Source organism: Podarcis melisellensis (genome assembly GCF_964234715.1).
Source record: "Podarcis melisellensis genome assembly, chromosome: 6".
Classification (NCBI taxonomy): Eukaryota; Metazoa; Chordata; class Lepidosauria; order Squamata; family Lacertidae; genus Podarcis; species Podarcis melisellensis.
The window spans coordinates 79,030,262-79,056,449 of record NC_138538.1 but is presented as its reverse complement, the minus strand read 5'-3'; the positions used below and the strand labels follow the sequence as shown (position 1 = coordinate 79,056,449).

General features: G+C 42.0%; 2 protein-coding genes across 5 annotated transcripts in view; one reads left to right on the top strand and one right to left on the bottom strand.

Moving 5' to 3' along the window:
- Positions 1 to 324: 324 nt before the first annotated feature.
- On the top strand, positions 325 to 22,090 carry CLCC1 (chloride channel CLIC like 1). 2 transcript variants are annotated; one of them, XM_081914893.1, is made up of 14 exons: positions 326 to 455; positions 1,224 to 1,417; positions 2,890 to 3,024; positions 5,552 to 5,671; positions 7,100 to 7,210; positions 8,768 to 8,989; positions 9,853 to 9,993; positions 10,824 to 10,917; positions 12,978 to 13,075; positions 13,166 to 13,312; positions 14,103 to 14,435; positions 16,454 to 16,519; positions 19,673 to 19,933; positions 21,739 to 22,090. In XM_081914893.1, exons 3-14 carry the CDS (start codon positions 2,890 to 2,892, stop codon positions 21,766 to 21,768), a joined length of 1,758 nt encoding a protein of 585 aa, XP_081771019.1. In that variant the 5' UTR covers positions 326 to 455; positions 1,224 to 1,417; the 3' UTR covers positions 21,769 to 22,090. The 2 variants fall into 2 exon arrangements, with proteins under 2 accessions (XP_081771018.1, XP_081771019.1); XM_081914892.1 differs by lacking the exon at positions 1,224 to 1,417 and having other exon boundaries at positions 325 to 455.
- Positions 22,091 to 22,615: 525 nt separating this feature from the next.
- GPSM2 (G protein signaling modulator 2) overlaps positions 22,616 to 26,188 on the bottom strand; it is a 36,846-nt gene continuing 33,273 nt past the window's right edge. For all 3 annotated transcript variants that reach the window (XM_081914869.1, XM_081914867.1, XM_081914868.1), the window contains one exon: positions 22,616 to 23,210. In XM_081914869.1, coding sequence (XP_081770995.1) covers positions 23,043 to 23,210 — 168 coding nt within the window. In that variant the 3' untranslated portion in view covers positions 22,616 to 23,042. The remainder of the gene's footprint in view (positions 23,211 to 26,188) is intronic.

The following is a 26,188-nucleotide window of genomic DNA, read 5'->3' as shown; positions in this document are numbered from 1 at the left end:
CCGTCGCCTCTTTCCCTCAGGCGGGGACGCCCCGCCAGCCAGTGGTCGTGGCCTCGGTTCTCCTTCTGTCGTTCTCCCCGCTGCCCCCGGGCCTGGATGACGAGGCATTTTCCCTCTCCAGGGTTGCCGTTCCGCCTTCCCCTTTCCATTTCCCCCCCAAGACGGTTGCACGGCGTCTAACGCGGGCGAGAAGCGTTTTCCCTCTCAGGCAGGCAGGGGGTGGGCGGGAGTGACTCTGTTGCCGCTTTTCAAAGCAGCAGCTTTCGCTTTCGGTTGCGGGGAGGAGGAAAAGACAAATCCCCGTGACCCGTGCTATTTTCCTAGACAAAGAGGAGCCGGAAATCCCTATGGACGCCTCCCTTGTTCTCTTATAATGGCAGTGGCGCCCACCTGAGAGGTGCCGGAGTTGAGTTCGGGCGAGTTCTGGCTGAAAAAGCCCTGCCTGTGACCCAAAGGTATGGGGGGGGGGTTGAAGGGGGAGGGGAGTAAATAACAAAAGAATCTGGGTGCCTGGATTCAAAATGCGGGGTTAAATTCACTCCCAAGAGGCAGAGGCATAGCTGGGCTCCCTTGCGCTCTGAGCAAGGAGATGGATCACCCCCCCCCAATCCTTTGCGGTCTGATGGCCAGACTGGGGAGAGCCCCCCCCCCCCCCGCAAGGCTGTTGCGATGGCTCCCACTCCTAGCCAGAGTAGAGAGGTGCATTATTTTGTATCCGCCCCGCCCCCAACTGTGCCCTTAGCGTGGTCCAACCTGACCAACCCCCTAGCTATGTCCCTGCTAGCAGAAGAGAGCCCCCAGTAGCAGAGTTTAAATTAACAAAAGTCAAGCAGCTCTATAGCTTTATGTTGTTAGACCCTTTTATCTTATTTAGCCTGCTTGCAAACAGCATTCTTTCTACCCATCTTGCAGCGAACTGACTGCATGCTATTAAGTAAGTTTAAAATGTGTTGCTTACAAAGGTCAGAGATTCATTCATTTATCCAAGCAGCAGCAAAGAGAACGCAGGCAGAATACTATTGGGTAGAAAATACAGAAATATAGCTTCAAACACCTGCTCTAAGCTTGTAACTTGCTTAGGCACATCTTCTTTGGTCAGTTACATGGCTAAGTCTAGGAACAGACATCTCTGGTCTTAATGCCTTCATGCACTTATGCATAGTTATGTTTGACTGCAGTTAATTCTCTACCAACAGCTTATCTCTACTTGTTTGAACCCCCAGTTGCTGTGACCTGGGAACAATGAGTGGGGAGAATGCTGCTGTTATGCTCAGCTTCTGCTTTCAGGCTTCCCACAGACCTTCTGATTGTTGGCTGCTGCAAAAACAGACCTGATCTAGCAGGCTCTTCTGTTCTTGTGCAGCGTTGAAATGAGGAGGACTGCCAGCAGCATAGTACACTGCCCATATTTAGACAGGTAGGCAGGGGGGTGTGCAGATAAGAGGGGGTATGAGGTTCCTATGCAATAAGGAAAAAAGAAATACTGTCTTTCATTTCTTTGACACAAAACTTGCAAATCTTTTTGAGAACCAAAAATGCTGCTGTTAACAAATAATGTGTTTGTGTGCAGAGAAGTCTCGGTGAAATTCTTTTTTTAATGCCAGCCAGACTTTCTTAGAAAGTTGTCTAGCAAGTGGCACACTAGTAAAGGAGTTATAAGTTATTATATTTTACCCAGAACCCTGTAAATGTGGTGTTAAGTTTCCCAACTGATGTCTGGCCTAGGTTTTGAACATGTCCCACCCTATATATGCATCATAGAAACTTAAGAGTTGGAAAACACCCAAGGGTCATCTAGTCCAACCCCCTGCAATGGAGGAATCTCAGCTAAAGCATCCATGACAGATAGCCATCCAACCTCTGCTTAAAAACCTCCAAGGAAGGACGGTCCACCACCTCTTGTGGGAGTCTGTTCCACTGCTGAACAGCTCTTTTAATATCAAAACGTTTTTCCATATGTTTAGCTGGAATCTCCTTTCTTGTAACTTGGAGCCATTGCCTCAGGTCCTACCCTCAAGAGCAGGAGAAAACAAGTGTGCTCTCTCTTCCATGTGACAGCCCTTAAGTCTCCTACAGTCATACCTTGGGATAAATGTACTTCAAGTTAAGTATTTTTGGGTTGCACTCCGCGGCGACCCGGAAGTAACAAAGTGCGCTACTTCCGGGTTCCGCTGCGCGCACATGCGCAGACGGTCAAAATGGCATCGCGCGTGGAAGCAGCAACACGCAGACGCGGGTTGCGTTCGCTTCAGGGTGCGAACGGGGCTCCGGAACAGATCCCGTTTGCATCCCAAGGTACCACTGTATTTTTTAAATTGTGGGTGGATATTGGTACCACTCTTTGAATGGCACTAATAGGTCTATGAAACTCCTAGCAGTCAATGGGAAGACTGGGTTTTGTTTTTAAAAACATATCAGTGGTCAAGCTTGGGTAATATGAGTTAAGTTTAACTGCAGCTTAATACAGCTTGCTTTTATCAGATTTGCCTTTGTCCATACATATGCCAGAGTTTCGAGACCATGATTTAGGGTAAAGTTTACTAGACTTTATGACCATCATTTGAGTGTGCAACCTCAGACTTCCACACATGCTAGTTAATCTAATCTGCTGTTCATGTAAAATTATTCTGCAGATCAAGTTTTTGAAGGTGTTTGGAAACTAAGCGGGTAGAATTTAATGGGGACTGTAAGAGATAACTTTATATGTCACTCTTGAGTTACTTGCATAAAGGATAGGGTGCAAGTTTAACAAGTAAATTAAGTTATATTTCTATGTTCCTTAACTAGAGTAACCAGATGACGTAGGCAAATTACCTACGTCACTAAATAGTTCAATTTGTCCCAGAGGATTTTGATTCTGCTAAAACCATCAATTGTGTTTTGTGACAGATGATGCTAGCTCCTTTGATCCTGTGTGTAATCCTGCTGATAGGAGGTAGCGAAACTCAAAATGATGACTGGATTGATCCAACAGACATGCTGAACTATGATGCAGCTTCAGGAACCATGCGAAAGCCTGATAGGGTACGCATTTTGAATTTGAGTTGCTGTTCAGTAAATGGTTTAGTTGATGCCCTTTAAAGAACCTGTTCACCATGGATGTCTGGATTGCCTCCCTTACAGAACACATACTGCAACAAATTAATAAACCTAGAGTTGAGCATTGTTTTTTCTTACTGGAACGATTCCATTCTGTCCTAATGATCAACTGATTAGTTGATAGGGGTGTCTTACTGAGCTCTGATTGCATCTTTAGATTCAAACAGAGTAATTACAAAAAAGGTATTGGAAGGAAGTAATAGTTGGTTGAAGGCTGCCAAATACTCTTCCACATTTCATTGTTATTTTCTTTTCCATTTGTTTTTGAAAAAATTATAATCCCTGAGTGCTCTCAGTTGTACATGTAGCACCATGTGGACAGGAGGGCTTGGGACAGTCCTCTATGCGCATGCTCTCTTGAGTGCACAGATGGTGGTTTTGAAGGGGATACTGGGCAGCTTCTGCTGGCATGGGACTCCCAGTGAATATGGGAAACTCATGGCTAATAAAAGCGAGCCGGGAAGGGCTGGGCGATGGGCTCTGCGGGGTGGTGAATGCTTCCCTCTGTGAGGGAGCCTTCCCAGACCCGCTGAAAGAGGCAGTTATTAAACTGCTTCTTAAAAAAACATCCTTAGAACCAGCCGATATGGCCAACTATTGCCCAGCCTCAAATAATAATAATAATAATAAATTATTATTATTAATTATTTGTACCCCGCCCATTTGGCTGGGTTTCCCCAGCCACTCTGGGCAGCTTCCATAGAAACCCAAAATACACTAAAATATCACACATCTTCCATTCTTGGGCAAGGTGATTGAGCAGGTGGTTGCTGAACAACTCCAAGCACGCCTGGAGGATGCAGACCATTTGGGTCCCTTCCGGTCGGGATTCAGGCCTCATCATGGGACTGAAACTGCCTTGGTCGTGCTGGTCGATGATCTCCGGCGGGCTAGGGACAAAGGTGAAAGTTGTTTCCTAGTTCTGCTGGATCACTCAGCGGTCTTTGATACTATCGACCATGACATCCTTCTGGACCGTCTAGAGCAGGCTTCCTCAACCTTGGGCATGCCCAAGGTTGAGGAAGCCTTGTCTAGAGGTGCTGGGAGCTGGGGGCACTGTTATACAGTGGTTCCACTCCTCCCTCCTGGGCCGTGTCCAGAAAGTGGTGTTGGGGGATGAGTGTTCAGACCCCTGGGCTCTCACTTGTGGGGTACCTCAGGGTTCCGTCCTCTCCCTCATGTTTTTAACATCTACATGAAGCCGCTGGGAGAGATCATCAGGGCGTTTGGGCTGGGTGTTCATCAGTATGCGGGTGATACCCAGCTCTACCTCTCTTTCAAATCGGAACCAGTGAAGGCGGTGAAGGTCCTGTGTGAGGTACCTGGAGGCGGTTGGAGGATGGATGGCGGCTAACAGATTGAGGTTGAATCCTGACAAGACAGAAATATTGTTTGGGGGGGACAGGGGGAGGGCAGGTGTGGAGGATTCCCCGGTCCTGAATGGCATAACTGTGCCCCTGAAGAGGCCTGGGAGTCATTTTGGACTCACAGCTGTCCATGGAGGCACAGGTCAATTCTGTGTCCAGGGCAGCTGTCTACCAGCTTCATTTGGTACGCAGACTGAGACCTTACCTGCCTGCAGACTGTCTCGCAAGATCTCTGATTATCTCCTGCTTAGACTACTGCAATGCGCTATACATGGGGCTACCTTTTAAGGTGACAGAAAAACTACAATTACTGTATTTTTTGCTCTATAAGACTCACTTTTTCCCTCCTAAAAAGTAAGGGGAAATGTGTGTGCGTCTTATGGAGCGAATGCAGGCTGCGCAGCTATCCCAGAAGCCAAAACAGCATGAGGGATTGCTGCTTTCACTGCGCAGCGAACCCTCTTGCTGTTCTGGCTTCTGAGATTCAGAATATATTTTTTCTTGTTTTCCTCCTCCAAAAACTAGGTGCGTCTTGTGGTCTGATGCGTCTTATAGAGCGAAAAATACGGTAATCCAGAATGCGGCAACTAGACTGGTGACTGGGAGCAGCCACCGAGACCACATAACATCGGTCTTGAAAGACCTATGTTGGTTTCCAGTACGTTTCTAAGCACAATTCGAAGTGTTGGTGCTGACCTTTAAAGCCCTAAATGGCCTCGGCCCACTATACCTGAAGGAGCGTCTCCACCCCCTTCTGGCGGTTCCCTTACTGCGAGAAGCGAAGTTACAGGGAACCAGGCAGAGGGTCTTCTTGGTAGTGGCACCCACCCTGTGGAATGTCCTTCCATCAGATGTCAAGGAAATAAACAACTATCTGACTTTTAGAAGACATCTGAAGGCAGCCCTGTTTAGGGAAGTTTGGGCAGGGTATAAATCATAAATTACTATAAACAAATTTTGTTGAGTTCTCTCTTTTCTCTCTTTACTCTTTTTCCAATAAATATGCAAAATGAAGCAACCATATTATATGAGATTTCCAATCTATAAATTACAGTAGAAAGATTAAGAAATGCCTATGATTACAGTTGCTGCAGGTGAACCAGGATGATTCTGAAGATAAGAAAGTTCCCCAAAAATCAGTGGTAAAAGAAAATATTGTGGATGTTTCCATGTGCCAAAAGCAACTTGATTCTTTAATTCTTAAGGTTTGTTTGCATGTATGATGCTTCATATTTAATATATTACTTTATGAAAATATTGTTTACATATTCTTTTCATAAATTCAGATCTTGTTGGTCTATCACCTTCACAGAAATATATTCCTGGGTAAGCATTCATATTGATAGATGGTGGTAAGAATCAATACTCTTAATTAACTATTTGGTCCACAATCTGGTTTTATTAAAACCAGTCAGTTTCATTGTTGACATCAACAGGTGCAGATTTGTATGTTTACAGCACAATCATCTGCACAACTGCATACAAGTCAGTCTCATGGAGTTAACTGAGACTTAACTCCAGGTAAATGTGGGATTGCAGTATTAGTGCCTGCAAGGCAGTATTTGTTATTGTATTATTAGCTACTATGTGTAGAGTGTTGAGCTACTATGAAGATCTACCACAACAGCCCCTGTATATGCAAAAGATTAGATGTAGAAACATAGACTGTTTCTTAGGACATTGACCTTTGTTTATAATAGGCATGTATAGTTTTTGACCCACCAAGCCGAACCTGGCTCACCAGCTATATATCATAAGCTGCCAGTTGTTTGATAACTATGTATTTCAGCAGACATCAAAAGCAAGCAGGTCATTACGCTCCTGTTAGGTGCCATTCTTGGCTGATGGACTGCATTTGGCATGATGGGTCACAAGTTTCATTTTTAAAATAGGTTTCAATACATGTCTGTAGTCAAATCTCTTGAACATAAACAGATCTTGAACTGTGTTATGGGGATGCTTTCAGCAAGTAGATTTCAGTTATTAAAGGCCAGAGTGCCTCTGCAATCAATGGACCTTAGCCTACATGTGAACATTAGCCTACGTGTTAGTCTAAACAATATACACACTACAGTGGTACCTTGGTTTGCAACTGCTTTGGATTACAACCATTTGGATTAAAACCACGTCAAACCTGGAAGTGCATGTCCCTTTTTTTGGATTACAAACAATTTTGGGGGGGAGGCCCCATTGGTGAAAGCGTGCCTTGGGTTACAACCTGTTTTGTTTTACAACCGGACCTCCGGAACGGATTGTGGTTGTAAACCAAGGTACCACTGTACAATGAATTATTGCTTGGCTAAGGCATTGTCTGGCCACAGTATACGTATTACAGTGGTACCTTGGGTTAAGTACTTAATTCATTCCGGAGGTCCGTTCTTAACCTGAAACTGTTCTTAACCTGAAGCACCACTTTAGCTAATGGGGCCTCCTGCTGCCGCTGCGCCGCCGGAGCATGATTTCTGTTCTCATCGTGAAGCCAAGTTCTTAACCTGAGGTACTATTTCTGGGTTAGCAGAGTCTGTAACCTGAAGTGTATTTAACCTGAAGCGTATGTAACCCGAGGTACTACTGTATATACTACATGAATTAAGATTGGTAAAATGTGATATTGAAACACTTTATATTTGCAGCTTGAAGAATATGAAAAGAGAGATAAAGCCAAGTTATATGAAAACAATAGCATCCATGTTTTTAAGAGATATTTGAATAAGATTTTAATTGAAGCTGGAAGACTTGGTCTTGTGAGTATCTGAATAAGCCAACATTCTTATTGCTATATACATTCGCTCATTTAAAGATTAAAATGTATTCTTAGCAGTGTCTTATGCAAGCAGAACATTCATTGTTAAGATGGGCAATAGTAAGTATGTCATAGAACCCAACCATGTATTTATTTTTTTTCCCCTTTTACTTTGCTTTCTTGTGGCTAACAAGTAATCTTACATAAAACATGAAAACATCCTATATTCGTGGATAAGGTGGGTTTGGTTCTGTAGGCTTATATAGACTTAGTCTTGGGCAAAGTCTCTTAAAGGTGCCTTGGGGCTGAATGTCCCCCCTCCTCCTCAAAGGTGCTCCTATCTGGCCCTCAGGATTCTTCCCAGGCAGTGCTTCCTTCCCAAGCCACACCCCTCACTAATACTGCTGTATCCTTTCCTCAAGTGCTTTGTCTTAACTCAGCTGTCTCATTATGCTGTGTTAATGCTGCTTACATGCGTGCCTGCTCGCTCGCTCGCTCGCTTGCTTGCTTGCTTGCTTGGATGGTGGAGAGATATGTATAAACCTCTTAATGTAGCCAACTGTAAAAAGGGTAAGAATCGTATCTGTTGCTCTACAGTACCTACTTTTTGCCTCAAATCTTATCCACCACTGCCATGCAGTCCCCAGAAGGTTGCCCAGGAGGAATACTGCCCTTGGACTGCAAAAGGTTTGCCAAACCAGTCCTTGGCACTGGGGTTGGTTTTTTGGTGGGTTGGTTTTTGTTGTTGTTTTTTGTGTCTTTTTGTTGTTGTTTTGTAATAAACCCTTGGATCTAGGACTTCTATAACTACAGTATTAGGTTTGATAAATGATTTTCACAGAATTCCCATCTTCTGTTGGTACTGCATATACATCAACAGCTTTACCTGTGAATCTGGGTAATAGGTTTGAGTAGGGCCGGCCCAGCCATGAGGTAAGGTGAGGTGACTGCCTCACACGACAAGATCCACAAAGGCAGCACATCTGGCCTGCAAGTAATGCATTACCTGCTATTGCTGATGTAGATCTTCACTTGCCCGTTTGTCCTTGGCAGAGCAGGGAACTACACCATTTTGTGGTTCGTCTTAGGTGCCAAAATGTATTGGGCTTGCCCTGGTTTTGAGACTAGAGTAGGTGAATGTGTACTTAGAAAATATTAAGCAGAGAAATCCTAATTATGGTATTATTTGACAGACTAGTCATTGTACAGCGACTTACATGCATTTAACTTGTGCGCATTCAGCTTTACATGCTTGGCAAAATATTTTTTTTAAAATGGAATGGGGGGGGAGCATCTGGAGAAAAAGACTAACAGTCCCACCCGCCATTGAACCCAATGTGTTTTCACTATACATTATTTTGGCTATAGGCGTAATCCCTAGAATGTAACCTCCACATAAACTGTATAAGAATTCTTTGCTCTTTGACTTCGTCACTACAGCAGTCAGTCAGTGTGATTTAGTAAGGCTCTGCTTAGCTATGGTTAACAGTCAGATTACTTTGTTATTATCTGCAAGAAATGTCAGTTGCCAATTCAACTGTGTTGTCTTGTTTTTTAGCCTGATGATAGCACTGGAGATGTGCATTATGATGCTGAGATCATCCTTACAAGACAGACATTTAATGAAATCAACAGGTTTCTTAATGAAGAGGGCTGGAAATCAGCTGCTTTGGATGATGCACTCAGTGATATTCTGATTAACTTTAGGCATCATGATGCTGAAGTTTGGAAATGGAAGTTTGAGGACACATTTGGGGCTGATGCATATAATGTCTTTATGGTGAGATAATTTTTCTGCAGTAAGGTCTTTTTCTACAGTCAACATGGTTATGGGTACCTCGCTTGCACCAAACAGAAAAAGATAAAACCTATATGCAGTGCTTTGTCCCACTGAAGGCTGAGTATATAAAGTCTTTTAATGTTTTCAGGCAGCAGTAATAGGTCAGGACTGCTTAATTTGTGATCCAAATTTCAGCCATGACTGCTTTCCTACCATGAGTTCAGCACCACATTTATGTCTAGGTGTGCAAAAATAAAGGGATATGAATCAGTTCAAAGTTTGTAGCATTGTCTTGAGTTTAGCTTCATGGCGTATGTACTGCAAAAGTCTAAAGTAAATTTGTTTGTTGCATTTGTACCCCACCTTTTTCTACAAGGAGGTCAAGGTGGTGTTACACATTGTTTACACCTTCTTCAATCCCCACAACAACCCTGTAAGGTAGGTTAGGCTGAGAGAGGTAGTGACTGGCCCGAGATCCACCAGTGCGCTTCATGCCGAGTGATGATTTGAATGGCATCTGTTTAAATTTCAGTTCACATTTGGCTGCCATCAGGCTATTGTATATGAAAAGAAGTTATAGCTGTTAGAATATGAGGTTTAATAAATGTCCACCAACATGATAATGGTTCCACATTGTTCAGTTTAACCAAAATGAAGCTGCTGCCACCCCACCCCATGATCCCTTTAATGCATACTGCTCATGATTCCCTCAAGCAGAAGCTGAATGGAAAATTTGTCTATTATCAGATAAATGCTAAAAATGCTTCAATGCTAAAAATGTAGGTTCCTCCCATTTTAAATGGTCTTGGCTTTTATAATTCTTTTGCAATTTATCTCTCTTTTTATCTCTTGTTTTCTAAAAGGTACTTCTGTGTTTAGTGTGCATTTCCGTAATAGTTGCTACAGAACTATGGACACGCATTGGTTGGTTTACACAGCTAAAACGTGTTTTATTCATAAGTTTTCTCATCAGTTTTGGGTGGAACTGGATGTACCTATATAAGGTAAACAATTATTAGTGTTTATTAAGTAGTAATGGGGAAGTGGATATCAGTGTGCCCTGGAAATACAGAAAATATTGTGCCACTCACTATTTAGCTCAATAACTTAACAGGGCTCAATATAAACTCAGGCTACCACACTTGCTACCCTTAAAACATAAAATGTTCTTATCTGGCACATTTTGATATTGATCCAGTAATAATCAGGGGCTATTTTGGGATACTTGTGCAAAACTATTTTAAAATATGTCAGGTTTGTTCTCGTTACAGTCTAGTGAGATTGGCACATTGGTCTTTCCCTCTCCATGATTTACTAGCAGTTCAGTAGTTTTGAACTTTTCTTGTCCTGTGTGCCAATCTTATAAAATTAACAGTGTGCTGCAGCAGGTCTAATAGACTCTTTTCCCTCTGCTATTTTTCAGTAATTTTATGGCTCAGTCACAGAAAGAAGAGTGCTTGACCTCAAGAGCCATATGTGTGCAATCTATTTTGAGTAATCATATGTTTTAAGAAGCAGACTTTTAATAGCTTTGAATTATGCAGTTTTGTTGTATATGAAAGTTGCAGCTGCATTTGGAAGTATATGAGTTGGATTTATTTATATCCTGCTTTTAGGATAGAAATCCTACCAAGACAGTTTACAAGTAACATCAAATTGCATTAATACAGTACAAAAAAAATAAATCAAAATATTAAGTCATAAGGAATTTCCCACAGGCTCTGTGGAAACAGAGGGCAGTGGGATTTTCATCCATTTTTTAAAAAAAGATTCCAAAATGAAATTGATTTAACAATTTTGTTAAATTGTTAAAATCCTTTTGTTTCTGTTGTAGGTAGCTTTTGCTCAGCATCAAGCTGAAGTGGCAAAAATGGGAAAATTTGATACTGTATGTGCTGAGAAGATCCGCTGGAGTGATGGTCTAATAGGTGAGCTGTTTTTTGTTTTGCTTGCTAACTTTCCATGTCAGATTTCCTTCTCGGTAGTGGTGCCCGCCCTGTGGAACTCCCTCCCATCAGATGTCAAGGAAATAAACAACTATCTGACTTTTAGAAGACATCTGAAGGCAGCCCTGTTTAGGGAAATTTTTAATGTTTGATGTTTTGTTGCGTTATTATTACCTTTAATATTATTCTGTTGGGAGCTGCCCAGAGTGGCTGAGGAAACCAAGCCAGTTTTGGGGGGGGTGTTAAATAAATTTTTGTTTGTTTGTTTGATTTAGTAAACATTTAATCTTATTTTTAAGATTGGCTCTAAACCCTATTCAAATCTGGAGTGGAGTATCTAAGACGGTTGGATGGCTCCTTGTATGCCTCCTTCCAGCAACTCCTGCTTCCAAGCTGTTGCCAAACATTTTGTTTTCCTTTGGACCACATTAGTGAGCCTGAGAGCAGGGTTTTGTCTAGACAGTCAAGGACTTCCATACACATTGCTCAGGCTTGTGTTCCGGCAAGGTCACTTTAGTGCTGCTAATGCAGAGATTTGGCTTCACCCCTGGCGGCACACTCCATTCTCTCTCGAGACAGACAGATGCCAACAACACATTTCTGATATTGCTGATTTTACTCTCTGGGTCACTTCTTCCTTGTGCCAATATAATGAGTCAAACATAATTATTCCTGAAACATCGCCTGTATATTCAAGCATTTCAACTTGCTTAGTTGGACTGTGTCATTCATACAGCTGGCTCACTGATCTTCTGAAATTAATCTCTTTCCTGGTGGTAGATTTATTTAATGTAATTGTCTTTGAACAAGTCAGGTAGATGTGCTCCTTGAAATATCTACATAAGACATATTGTCTGCTTGTTGTTGAGCCCAAACAAGTTTTTTTGGCGATAGACTAGGGTCTGGGAATCAGGTCTGTTGAACATCAAAAAAAATGACAGAGAAAGGCATTTTAGTGGGACGAAGGGGAATGAAGACACAAATTAATACTGGAGAAGTTCAGCATCACCCTTGGCCTTTTCAGCCCAGTGCACTCTTCTAGTGCTGCTGCTAAACCAAATAGCCATTTGGGAGGAGAACTGAGTCTGATAATCTAGGTTAGCAAACTTCTAAAAACCTTTCTCTCCTACACTCTCCCATTGTAGGGCTAGGAGAAAAGGGCCTGGGGAAGAGAATACAGAGGGAAAGGGACAAGTTTCTCTGTATCTGTTACATTTTACTTATGTACCTAATCAGAACAAAACAGGACTAAAAGCAAATAAATAGGACTATTTGGTAGCAGACCAAGGTATGGATACTTCCTCCTCCTGAGAAAAGAAAGTGCCATTTGCCATTTGTTTAGCCCTTTTACCATTTTGCTACATTGCTTATCTAAAAAGGTAAAGGTAAAGGACCCCTGACAGTTAAGTCCAGACGCGAACGACTCTGGGGTTGCGGCGCTCATCTTGCTTTACTGGCTGAGGGAGCTGACGTTTGTCTGCACAGCATTTTTCTGGGTCATGTGGCCAGCATGACTAAGCCACTTCTGGCGAAACCAGAGCAGCGCACGGAAACGCCGTTTACCTTCCCACCAGGGTGGTACCTATTTATCTACTTGCACTTTGACGTGCTTTCGAACTGCTAGGTTGACAGGAGCTGGGACCAAACAACAGGAGCTCACCCCGTTGCAGGAATTCGAACCACTGACCTTCCAATCAGCAAGCCCAAGGCTCAATGGTTTATACCACATAGCCCAAATACCAATCTGGCAGGTTGGGGGTGGGTGTGTTCTGTTCTGCAAATTGTGCTTCAGCCATGTCTTCTACTCAAGACTGGGCTTACCCCCAGTTTAGCAAATATACTTTAAAATACTCTGAGTGTTGGTGTAAATATTAAAAAATCATTTCCTTCCAGATCTTGTATCATTTGTTTTAATAAAACAAGTATAGTTAAGTGTTTACATCCTCCTCACTGTCTATATATGACTTCTTATTACACACTTACAGCCAAAATATACTTGCTTTTTGTGGTTAGTTGTATGACTTGTTGCTTTTTAACTATAGAATGGTTTAGAAGCTCGATGACGTTCCAAGATGATCCTTGTCAAAAGTATTATGAAACCGTATTAGTAAATCCTATTTGGCTTGTTCCTCCAACAAAGGTATTCTCTTTTTCTAACTGAGTCATTTGTATTTTGTTTGATTCTGACAGCTTCACTTTCATTCTAATTTTACTTTCTGTCTGGTTTTAGGCATTGGCTGTTACATTTACAAATTTTGTAACGGAGCCGTTGAAGCACATAGGTCAAGGAATTGGTGAATTTATTAAAGCACTCATGAAAGAGATTCCATTGCTGCTACATATTCCAGTGCTGGTGATCATAGCAATAGCAGTTTTGGTATGTACATGCACAGACACATGAGGGATCCAATATTGCACACATGGATTAGAAATTGTGAAAGTAGATACAGCTAACAATGGATTTGCTCAACAAGTTAACACCAGTAAGACTGAAGTAAGGGTACAATTAGCTACTTACCTGTGAGTGATAGACAAGGTAGTTCCAGAAATAACATCTTAGTTCTAGCACAGTTGTTCCACCTCCTTGTGCAAGAAGAGGCAGCTGTGATTGTATATTGATGCTCTTTCTAGTCCTAAGAAAGAAGTATTAGAAGATAAGGAAGACTTAACTTGTTGACATCTGCAGCTAATATTTTGGGACATAAATAGCAATTTATTTTTCAAGGATAGTATAATCTTTCTCCATACTGAATTTTTCTAGAACACAAAGAAACAAATTATCCATATTTAAAGATTTATGAAATAGAAACTTGGATTATTTAACATGAATGCCACAGCAGTGGTACATAATTTGGCATTTTCTGTTAGGTGGACTGACTAAAAGTAATACTCATTTATAAAGCTCTATTCTTATATGAATATAAGTAAGTCCAAGAATTTAATTCTCTGTTATAAAGAGCAGTTACAGAAATACTATTTCCACTATGTCTGACTAAGAATAGTTGATAATGAAGAAAATCTCTTGAAAAAATTATCTTATTTTAATGAATATATAGGAACACAGATCTTGAGCCTATTTTCAAAACAAAACAATGTAAAAACCTGTGTTAAAAGGAGGAGTGGAAACAAAGTTTGTCAGAGTAATTACAAGGGTGTCTCTTCTGTAGGGTTTCTGCTTTGGGGCTGGAAGCTCAGTGAATGCGCTAAGGATGTTAAGCTACTCAGACAAGCGGCCACCTCCAGCACTTCCTCCAACAGATGAACAGCCGCCTGCACTTCCCCCAAGGGGAAAACAGTCACCTCCTGCACTTCCTCCAAGGGATAAACAGCCACCTCCTGCACTTCCTCCAAGGACCAGAGCAATACAAGAACAAATGCTACATCTGCAGCCAAATGACGCAGGTGAAAATGGTGTCAACATTATAGAAAATATGGAAAATACATACAATATTTGCTCCATCAAGAGAGGACCTTATGACAGAGGAGATGCTTCAGTAAAGGTAATATTTAGGTTTTGCAATCAGGTGATGTGCTATATATATATATTGTTGTCCAGCAGCCTCCCAGACCAAGCAAGTGGAGGCAGTCTCTGGCATTGTGTTGTAGAACCTAGGACTATTTTCATTCTGAAACTGCTCTTGCTGTTCTGACTCAGGACTTCATGAGATGAAAGAAGCTAGATGCTGGCTAGAGCACAAATGATGCAAGTCCCACTTCAAAGATTACTAAACCTGTGCTAAAGCACATAATTGTGCCCGCTGTGGAAATGAAAGTGGTAAAGAATGCCTACTCATTTCTAGTGAGCCAGATGCCGTGATTGATGCAGTCCTAAGTGAAGTTTCCATCAAGCCACATTTTGTGGGATCATTTTCAGTTTTTGCAGCCAGATGGCATTGACAGGGTGTGTCTGCACCCAAAAAGATGCCCTTTGGACCATTTTTGTTCATGGCTGGTTAAAGCTAGCTAGAGGGGTGTAACTAGATAGGATCTTGGTGTGATGAATGCATCTCTGCATGAGGAGGTTATGCTAGACATCTTGAAGAAGGTAATAGTATAGTCATTCCTGAAAAAAACCACCCTGGACCCTGTGGTATTTAACAACAACTGCTCAATCACAAATACCTCCTTGAGTGTCATGGTGACGCAGCTGCAGGCGTTTCTGGAGAAATCAAGTTATCTAGATCCTTTTTAATCTCATTCATGTCCAGGTTTGGAACTGAATCTGCCTTGGTCACCCTAATGCATGGGTAGGCAAATTAAGGCCCAGAGGCCAGTCGCCTTCTCAATCCGGCCTGTGAATGGTCTGGGAATCAGCGTGTTTTTACATGAGTAGAATGTGTACTTTTATTTAAAATGCATTTCTGGGTTATTTGTGGGGCATAGGAATTCCCCCCAAATATAGTACACCCCCCCCAAGTTCTGAGGGACAGTGGACTGGCCCCCTGCTGAAAAAGTTTGCTGACCCCTGCCCTGATGGATGACCTCTTGGGAAAGGGACACAGGAAGCATGACCCTGTTGTTGCTCTTAACTCTTGTCAGCTTTTGATACCATTAACCATGGTATCCTGCTGGACCCATCTACAGGAGATTAGTATCAGGGGCACTATACTGAGTGGTTCCAGCCTTATTTCCAGAGGCAGTTCCAGAGGGTATCACTGGAGGAGTTCTCCTTGGCCCCTTGTCTTTTGAGGTATGGGTGCCACAGGACACTTTGTCTCCAGTGCTATTTATCATCTACATTAACCTGTTGGGAATGGTCATTAGGAATTTTGGACCAAGCTGTCATAAGTACATTGATGATGCCCAATTCTGTTTCTACGTAATTCCTGACTTGAGAATGGCCAAAAAAGGCTGTTGTCTGGTGTCTGGATTTAGTGGTCGACTAATAAACTGAGCCTGAATCCTAGCAAAATGGAAGCTCTGTGGATGAGTGGTTCCTGGGTCCAGGAAGTTGGTAATTTGCATGACCTGGACAGGGCCGGAAGGTCTAGCCAATATGTTCTCTCCTGTTTGAGAACTATACTCTTAGGAGATGTATATGGGAATTTAACAATTCAGTTTGGAATCTTTATTGCAAATAATGAGGAAAAAGAACTCAATTTTCTGTAGTTATTAACGCAGGAGGTTTAATCTGCATTAAAAACAATTCTTGACAGGCACCTCAACTACCAACTAGGGATGCACTAATTTCATAACCTTCTAAAAAACACCTTAACACAATTTTCACATAAGAGTATCAAAAACAGCAAATAAATTTAAAGCAAGACTAAAATCCTAACAAAATAGACACTCATGGTAAAGACTCATTTATCCAGCTGTGAAAGCCACTTGGAACAAAAGTTTTCAGTTGTTTTAATGCATGTTTTAATGCACTTTATTAAAATGTGTTAGGTTTAATAAGATGTATAAGTGCACTTAAACATTCTACTCAGAATCAGTCTCATTCAGTTCAGTGAGACCTAGCTGGGCGTTTGTAGACTTAATTATTTAATGACCTTGATTCACCTTGTTTTTTCAGTCTTCAGAAGAAGTAAATTCACAAACAGAAACAGAAACAGAAAAAAAGAACAGTGAAGACTGTCCTGTAAGTTGATAGATAATATGTTGGACGGGGTACTAAATAAAATGTCTTAAGAAAAACACTTAGTTCCTAGTTGGAAAACTAGCCCCCTCGGGAGAGGCTGGCCCCATCTCCCAGGCTCCTGGGGCTTGTTTACCGGTGATGTACTCTGGCTGTCGACATCCCGGCAGTCCAGGCAGACCTTGATAGGTGACATTTCCCAGTGTGGAAAATGCACACCCCCTTCCCTCCTTGCATACCAGCAAGGAGAAAGAAGATAGTCAGAAAGTCTATTTACATCTCGTTTATTTCTGACTGTTTAGCTGTACAAAAAACATGTCCGTTCACTCCGACTTCTCTCCGAGCAAGTAACTCAGACTTCCTTCGCATACGCAACAGGAAGGTCTCATATTACACACAGAACAAAGCCCTGTGAATCCTGTGAACCGCCTGGAATTTCCTTTCCCAGAACTAGCCACATCATGTGATGTAAACATCGAGCTACTTGTTTGCAGCTGCGTAGCAGTCATATCCCAACATACTCCCCCATATGATTCTACGTTAGCTGTGAACAAAGCTTCATCCAGAGAAGAAAACAAACAGTTGTTATACATGTAACACTCCCCTGTTGTTTCAGTTCCACCTTTGGAACTACCCGCCACTGGTTTCACCAGTAAAACTCTCTGGTTGTCTGTTTTCCAAGGAATGAGTGCTTCTGCATTACCTTGGCTAGGGAAGGTAGTGTTACGTTTAGCAACTCCCAGCCGTGTCTTTGTCTCTGACTTAGACACATCTTTAACCAGGCTTGAGTTATCAATAATAGTAACACACGCAACAGCTGAATTAGCAAACTCTTGAGAATACCTCTTGGGTGGAGTTCCCTTCCTCTCAGACCTGCGTATGAGGTGCAGATCCTCTTTGCTGACTGGTTCATCCTCAGGACCTTTTGGAGAACCACGCCCAACAGTAAACAGTGGTTCAGTCAATTCTAGTTCAGCCTTAACCTGTGAAGGACTAGACACTGTGTGTGAACCCCTCTCAATGACTGTGTCAGCAGAACTCTCTGAGCTCTCTGTGTGACTCTCAGTTTCAGAATATTCATCTGAATTGTCATCAATGGGAAATGTGTGGAAAACCTCCCTCTCCTGTCTGGGTGTGCTCTCTAGAAACTTTGTGAGAATCACCTGACCAGATTCAGACAAAATTACTCTGTAGAGACCCTTTTCATAACCCACAAAAATGCCTTTTGCATTCTTAACCCCTTGTGGAGTTTCTGTATTGACGTGAGATCCAAAAACCTGAAAATGTTTTACCGAAGGTTTCCTGTGGAAGAGCTTTTCAAAAGGAGAACTTTCCATTCCTTTTGAAACCTTTCTCACCCAAGTATAATAGAATGAGCTCAAAGACTCAGCCCAGAACTCTTGTGGCAAATGTGAACTCAGCAACTGTGCTCTCATGCCATTCTGCAATTCTTTGTTCACCTTCACACACTTTTGTTCCATGTTTGAATATCAAATTGATATTATATTTTTACTTAATAGATGTTTCAGACTGTTATTTATAAGAAACTTTCCCCCCTGGGTGTTGGATGTCTCTTGTAGCTTGAAGTCTGGAAGCCCTATGACAGAACAGATTTTGTCAGACCTCACTTTGCTTGGAGCAGGCCCAGTTGATTGCCTCTTTCTGAAGTTTCTCTGTTTTCTCTCTCAGACCTGGTGTCTTTATATGCTCCTGCTTATATCCTTTTCTGTGGTCGTAGTTCTGTTTTATATTAAAGGGAGGAGCCTTTTAGTCTCCACAGCTTTTTTACTGCCTTTCCCCCTTTATCTATCTGTTTCTCTCTCTGATCACTACCTTTTTGATCGAAGGGCAGAAGAGCTTTTATTCTCTGCTATCTAGTTTTATTCTCTATCTTACTTCACCAAACCTTTACAGTATTGGGCATTACAAATATAGCCCATCACAAAATATTCATATATAAAAATTTATATACAAATAAACAGCCATGTAAAAATATGTAATAATGAGGATTTTCATTGGAGTTTCTTCCTGCTAAATAGTGCCATTCACCACTCTGAGAGATACTATTGATAAAAACTCAGCCACCCTTGCAGTTACTTCCGGGTTAATGTCATACAGATAGAATCTGATATTTTCATTGTGCCATGATGTTAGACTACCCAAAAAAGGGAATAGCATGCATTTGCGTAGCTGGTTGCACAATGGACAGTAGAAAAGAATATGTTCTACTGTTTCTGGCACATTCAGAAAACATCCGCAATGTCTCAGCTCTCTTTCCCTCTCAGCTCTTAGCTTCTGGACTCCTTCTCCTCCTCACCTAACTGAATGGGCTTGGTACTCTTTGAATATTCACAGGGCTGTCAAGATACATACATAGAATGAACATATTCAAGCAAACAAGCACACTATTTCCGTCTTTTCACCTGACCACTTTAGGCAATAAGGTTTCTAATTCCAGCAGTGCTCGATGGATCAAAGCCTGTATTTCATTGGTTTATGAGGCACTACATATTTCTATACCAGGGCCGCAGCTGCTGCAGCTTTCTCCATAAACACCCTATTCATAAAATATGGCAAGCAGCCATGTTTTCCACACGTAACACTTGTACTTATCACTACGAATTAGACCCGTTTGTTTCAGAGGAGGTGGCTTTTGCAAGAAAGATACTGCAACAAGCCATCCCTCATATGTAGACAGCCCATCCACATTACACCCATGGGAGAAAGTAATGTTGTCTTAGCATAGAAGGTTGTTCTCATTGAGAGTCATTTGTGTCCCCTTTAGTGGTTTTTCTTTGCCCAGTTCTGTTTCTGTGCATCAGAGGGTCTTGCTGAGCTCACAGAATGGAACTGAGGTATGACAAAATCTGTTGTTGCAGGGTTTAGAGATAATGGCCAACTCTCACTTAAGATACATACATATACCCAAAGAGGACCACCTTTCACAGTAAAACTGTTACTAAAATAACAGATTGAGATACCCCATTAAGGCCGCAATCCTATATCCAGTTTTCTGAGACTAAGCCCCATTGAACTCAGTGAAACTTACCGGTACTTCTGGGAATATATGTATGGGATTGCATTGTTCGTATTTTTTGTTGATTTTTGATGACCTAATATTGTTCCACAAATTCAGTCATATGTTACTTCTTGCAGAGTGGATTAGATACCAAACCAGGTGATCAAGCTACTGATAGAATACTGAACAGCACAGATCAAAGCCTGGTTGAACTGGACAGACCTAGCCACATACAAGAATTTACAAGAGGCAATGAAGATGAAACAAAATGTAACTTTAAAGAGGACAGGAGTGTGCAGCAAGAAGTTCCGGATATAACAGGATGTAAGAAGAAAGAGAGCCACTCAGGTGAATTAGAAGAACCCACAGAGAAGATTGTAGAACATTTGAGCTTTACTGTAAGTTTTAACATACAGTATATTTTGTGTATCACAGAAAGGGGATGTACACCTCAGCCAATTCTGCCTTTCCTAGTGAGGTAGCATTGTTGAGCAAACACAGAAGTCTTTCCCTCGTCTGCCTGCTGCAGAGGCTGGAAAGACCTGCACAGAAATGCCAACAAAGCAGCAGTTTGAGGACTTGCTTTATTATCTGCCAATTTGAGAATAACAATGTTACATTCTAGGCTGCATAATCTTGCCTACACTCAAACAGGGTTTGGAGATTTAAGAATGCACTCTCATGCCTTATTTCAACTATTTATATAACCATTTCAAAAAGCTCGGTAATGCAGGCAAATTTATTTATCAAATTCAGAGAATGTATGAATGTGTCAAATCTGAGTTGAAGTCTTAAATCTGATAGGTATCTGATTCCTACTAGAATCAAGCTTAGTAGACAAATGCTGTTTTATTCAGACTTAAAATCAAAGGATTATATCCAACTAAATTCTACTTAAGAGTAGTCCAATTAAAATGAATGGATCTAACTTGAGTATCATGATCTTTGAGTTGTACTATATTGAATTTTTAATAACTTAAGAGAAGAGTAAATTCTTTATTGAACCAATTGGAGCATGCAAACTGAAATGCCCAAGCCACTTCCTTAGCATTAGACACATGCTATATTTGAATTGTAGAACAAATGATTTGAAGATAATAAGAGTCATAAAAGACATAGTAGAGACTAACTAAATGTGAAAATTAGCATAGACAAGATGTTCAGGGTTTGTGTTTTTAGTACTGTGAAACTTGAGCATCCAACTTATGCTGCTGGTAGAGGATCCAAGAGTATTATTTTAATTAAATTTTATACTGCACTTAATCCACAGATCACAGGGCAGTTCACAGCCAAAAAATACAAAATTAAAACCCAAAATACAGTGGTACCTTGGGTTAAGTACTTAATTCATTCCGGAGGTCCGTTCTTAACCTGAAACTGTTCTTAACCTGAAGCACCACTTTAGCTAATGGGGCCTCCGGCTGCTGCCACGCCGCCGGAGCACGATTTCTGTTCTTATCCTGAAGTAAAGTTCTTAACCTGAAGCACTATTTCTGGGTTAGCGGAGTCTGTAACCTGAAGCGTATGTAACCTGAGGTACCACTGTATATAAAAAAAGGAACAAAAAAAACCCAATAGCCCCATTCCCAGTGCTCATATCCAACAACTTTCTGTAGTACCGGATGTATTAGATGGTAACCTTATGACCCAGTTCTGTTCATATTTATTTGAGAACAAGCCCTACTAAGTTTGAGTAATGGTGCATAGGATTAGTTAGAGTCTTTGGTAAAAACAGCTGCCTAGAGCGATTTGCCCAAATGTGTTTAATGAGACTGACAGCATTCTTTAAATAGCAGCTTCTTGGCCATGGTGGAAGATGATATTAAGCTGAAGAAAGCAGCAATGTTCTGCTTCAGTTTCCATTACTAATTCTCACCAAAACTCATTTCCCCATGTAGAGTTTAAATTGCATGTCTGCAAACATAAATGCATCTGGAGTGGAGGGAATAGGTAAGGGCTAGCTGTGGGGTAAAGGTTGGCATATCAGTGAGCCTTGGCCTCCTATACATTTAAAAACAATGGCACTGTAGTTTGTGTTTGAAGATGTCATAGTTTTATCCTTCTACCATTACAAAAAGTACCAGGATAGTGGTTTTGCCTTTTACAGATTACTAAATATTTGACTCCACACTGGAACAGAAATTAAAAATAATCTGAAAGGTTGTGGCTTGTATGCTTCTCATTTAAATCTTCTCATTTACAGGAACAAAAACAGAGGAACACTGCTTCCTGATAGACCTCCTTATACCAGGGAGATGATTTTTTTAAATGCCTCTGCTAACCAACAAATGTTCGTGAATCTACTTTTGTCAGTTTTCATTCTTATAGAACTTCTTTGCATACTAGGTATCAGGGCACATTTTTTCTCGATGACCTAAATTATATTTATGAAGCACCTTTGTTTCCATACAACAACTTCAACACATTTTAAAAACATTTAATGAGAAAATAATGTAATTCGAAATGGGACTCTACTGGTAAAATGCTTTTAAAATTTGTGCTAAGTTTTTTTGTAGTTAATATTTGCCAACAAAATAAACTCTTACAAAATGGTACTAATGAAATTTCTTTTATATTCGTATCTGTAAAAGCTGTTATTTAGGTTCAACAGGAGAACTTTTCTTTAGCTGTGACTTTCCCCTACCCCAAGATCAAGAATTAATTTTTACCAGGTGTCATGTTTTTGCATGAGGAAGGCTTGAACACTGCGTGGAAAAGGAATGTTGGTTCATACCTAAGTTCATGTTCTTCAAAGGTAGGAGAATAACCTCGAGTGGGTTGCTCTTCCCAGTCCCTCAAGGAGACAGGACCAGCTCTCTGACAGAGAGAGCACATCTTCAGCCATGACAGTCCTGCAATCTAGCCCCCACCCCACCCACCAAAAACCCAAAAACCCAATAACAGGCAGGAAATAATGGAAGACTTCTCTTAACAAATGGGAGCAACAAATAACTAGAATAGCTGAAAAAACTCCAGGGTGGGTAGGAGATAGGACCTTACCACAAAAGGAACTTATCTGAGTTAAGAACCAACGGCATTCTCTTTGGATCAGTTCATTTACTTACAGACAAAACAGCAGGTTTAGCTAGTATGAAAATATTTATTTTTCTCGTGTGTGTTTTTTTTTAAAAAACAATGTAATACTTGTCAATTGTTTTGGAACATTCTATACTTCTTAGATGTTAGAAAAACTTTTGAGGTTAAGTCTAGAGTTTTCCTATTTAATTACATAATTTTAGCTGGATTTTTTTCCATAAGCTCATGTGAAAAGTACCGTTAAACACTAAACCATACGAAACAAAAAAATATTTACAGAGAGAAGATTGACAGTGCTCTATAGAGCTTTTTACACACATTTTTAGATATGCTTTTTTCAAGCTGTGGCAGCAGTAACTGTACCATAAACTTTTTCCCTTAAAGGCATTGTATCCTGGATTATTAAAAAAACGGAATTCCAGTATTACACAATCCATCTGTTACTCTTCGGTGTGCTTTTGAAGAAGTCCATTAATTAGAATTTGCCCTCTTCAAATCAGAGGGTAGAAAGACTCTCTGTTCATCCATTCTCTTCCCTTGGGATCTCAAAATAAGGCTAAAAAAATCTTCATCAGGTACAGTTGGTCCTTTTGTGATGATTGGTGGTGGTGCACATCTCTGATCATCTAGTCTAGAGCCCTAAAATCAAAACAAGGTTAGGAATTACAGCTAAAATCCACTGTTTAATCATTCCACAGTTCAATTCATCCTGTTTGCCCATGTTAAATCTATTAAAAGTAGTAACATTCACATTTTGGCAGAATATTGTCAGCCATGGTTTCCTGTCCTTTCCCAACAGAAACAGCATATACATTGTGTGGTCCTGAGAAGCACAACTATGTCTGTTCCTCCAGTGACAAAGGAAGAAAAGAATTGTGGTGGGGTTTTTTTATTTGGTAACATGGTGAAAGATGTTGGCCAAATTGAAGCTGGTTAAAATATTTTGTAGACCAAAATCCTGGAAAAACTAATTTACTTCCACAGCGAATACACTTGGAAAACAAGTGCTAGGAACATGTCAGTATGCTATTCTCCATGGTTACTATTGGATAACAGTGGGTGAGTTCTTGTTCTCATTCTTTTTATTGGTTTTTCCACATATAATAAATATAAAGTACAATATAGAATAGCAGCTTGCCTGTCATTTCGGGGGGTGGGGGTGGGCTTAAAATTGGAAATATTGCTTAGAACAAGTTTGTGATGCATGCAGTGGTGCCTCGCAAGACGAAATTAATTCGTTCCGCAAGTCTTTTCGTCTTGCGAGTTTTTCGTCTTGCGAAGCACGGTTTCCCATAGGAATGCATTAAAAATCAATTAATGCGTTCCTATGGAAACCGAACTGCCTTCAGACCAGGTCTGGGGACAGTCTGTCCCCCGACCTCTTCTGAAGGCTGGCGGGGGCGAAAGTCTTTGCTTCCCCCCCCCGCCTGCCTTCCCGGGACAGTCCTGGGGGCTTTTAAAATGCTGGCGGGCGGCTGCCCGCCAGCATTTTAAGATCGCCCCGGAACAGCGGAGGAATTCTCAGCTGTCCCGGGGCGATTTAAAAGCCCCCGGAAAGGCAGGCAGGGGGGAGCAAAGACTTTTGCCCCCCCGCACGCCTTCGGAAGAGGTCCAGGACCTCTTCCCAAGGCGGGCGGGGGGCAAAAGTCTTTGCTCCCCCCGCCTGCTTTCAAAAGCCGTCCGGGATAGCGGGAAGCGCTTCCCTGCTATCCCGGACTGCTTTTAAAATGCTGGCGGTAGGGAGCAAAGCCTTTCGCCCCCGCCGGCCTTCCTGGACCTCTTCTGAAGTCCAGAGGGGGGGAAAAGGCTTTGCTCCCCACCGCCAGCATTTAAAAAAAGGTCCCCGAGATTTCCCTATGGGCTTTCGTCTTGCGATGCAAGCCCATAGGGAAAATCGTCTAGCGAAACGTCGCAAAAACCGAAAAACCCTTTCGTCTTGCGGGTTTTTCGTCTTGCGAGGCATTCGTCTTGCGGGGCACCACTGTATTAAAGTCTCTAATCCAGTAAGTCTCTGCCAATGTTTCCATCGGTGTGGGGAGGTTGTCTTGATGTAGCATCTGTCATACAGGAGAAGAATGGATGCCAGCTAGAAGAATAAAGGACTCATCTGGCATCTTGTCACACTTCCCAGCCAGAGCAGTGAACACCACCCAAGTGTGTACCATGAATGGATACAGAGGCCTTAGCCCAGATTAGAGAGGAACACCTTTTCAGGTATGCTTCAAAGTCAGCTACCACAACCTGAACCCATTTTAAGAATACTGAGGGACGTGAACTGCTTACCTGAAAGATTGTTGTACCTTTTACAATAGGAAAAGTGTGACACAAGAACAAAATAGTTTTAAATTTTCCTAATCTACCGTATTTTTTGCTCCATAAGACACACTTTTTTCCTCTTAAAACTAAGGGGAAATGTCTGTGCGTCTTATGGAGCAAATGTGTGGTCCCTGAGGCTGGGGGGGAACCCGGGCTTCCCCTGGGAGCAGCAGGAAGGCTGTGCGCAGCCTGCCTCCCAGAGCTGCTCTTTGGGGCTGGGGGAGGGGGAAACCCAGGCTTCCCCCACCAGCCCCAAAAGGCTCCTTAGCAGCTCTGGGGTAGCCCGCGAAGCCTCCGCAGGGCAGTGGAGAGCCTTTATCCTGCTGCCCTGCGGAGCGCGGCTATCTCTGGCTTTTGCGGGAGGTGGGGGAAGGGACAGAGCGAGGCTCTCTCACTTCCCCCACCTCCCACAAAAGCCCCCAAGAGCCGCGCCCCCTTTCAAGAGCTGCGCAGAGCTCTTGGGGGCTTTTCCCCGAGGAGGGAGAAGTGACGGGCTACCCTTCTCCCTCGTCGGGGAAAAGTCTGCAAGCGTCGCACACGTGGTTCTTGAAAGGGAGCACTGAGCAGAGCCTGGGATGCATACAGGCTCTGCTCACCGCTCCCTTTAAATATTTTTTTTTCTTGAATTCCCCCTCTAAAAAGTAGGTGCACTTAATGGTCTTATGGAGCCAAAAATACGGTACATTTTAACCATCTCTTCCTACTAGATCCTTACTCTATGAGCTCTTTGTTTGGAATAGTCAGTTATGTCATGGAAAGACTCTAGAGCTTCTTTTGCGTTTTGTCCTTATGAAGTCAGAGCACTTTAGATAAAAACTGAATTACCCAGTTTGCTTATAATCTGCAAGGCCCTCCAAGCCTCCTCCACTATATTATCTTTTTATAAATGTTATGTTAGCCACTCCTTCACCTTGTCAAGAAATGTGTTTGATAGTCTGCAAATATTAACATCACTTACTTTATAGTAAACATTATTCCAACTGAAATAACTTTTCCCCCTTGCACACAGGATTCACAGCTAATTGTTAGATGCTTGGTAGGGCTGGCCGATGTCAGGTTTTCAATATTACAATGTATCACCAGCCCAACATTACAGTCTTGCAATTCACCACGATGTTGAAAGAAGCTGCACTGACCCCAGCCCACAAGGGAGGGAGCAGAGGCAGTTTCAATGCAGCATGTTCCCAGTGCTGGGGGAGAAGCAAATCCCTCCAGCCCCAACACCTGGTGTGGAGAGAACATGCGCTGCCCATCTGGGGGGGGGCACAAAGGCTTTACCTCCCCCCAGCTGACCAAGCCCC

Bases quoted from the DNA above. Each gene is read 5' to 3' on its own strand.
- CLCC1 (XM_081914892.1), top strand. From the start codon at position 2,890: ATGATGCTAGCTCCTTTGATCCTGTGTGTAATCCTGCTGATAGGAGGT. The intron at 10,918-12,977 runs GTGAGCTGTTTT...TTTTAACTATAG, and splicing joins CTGGAGTGATGGTCTAATAG to AATGGTTTAGAAGCTCGATG. The intron at 14,436-16,453 runs GTAATATTTAGG...TTGTTTTTTCAG, and splicing joins GAGGAGATGCTTCAGTAAAG to TCTTCAGAAGAAGTAAATTC.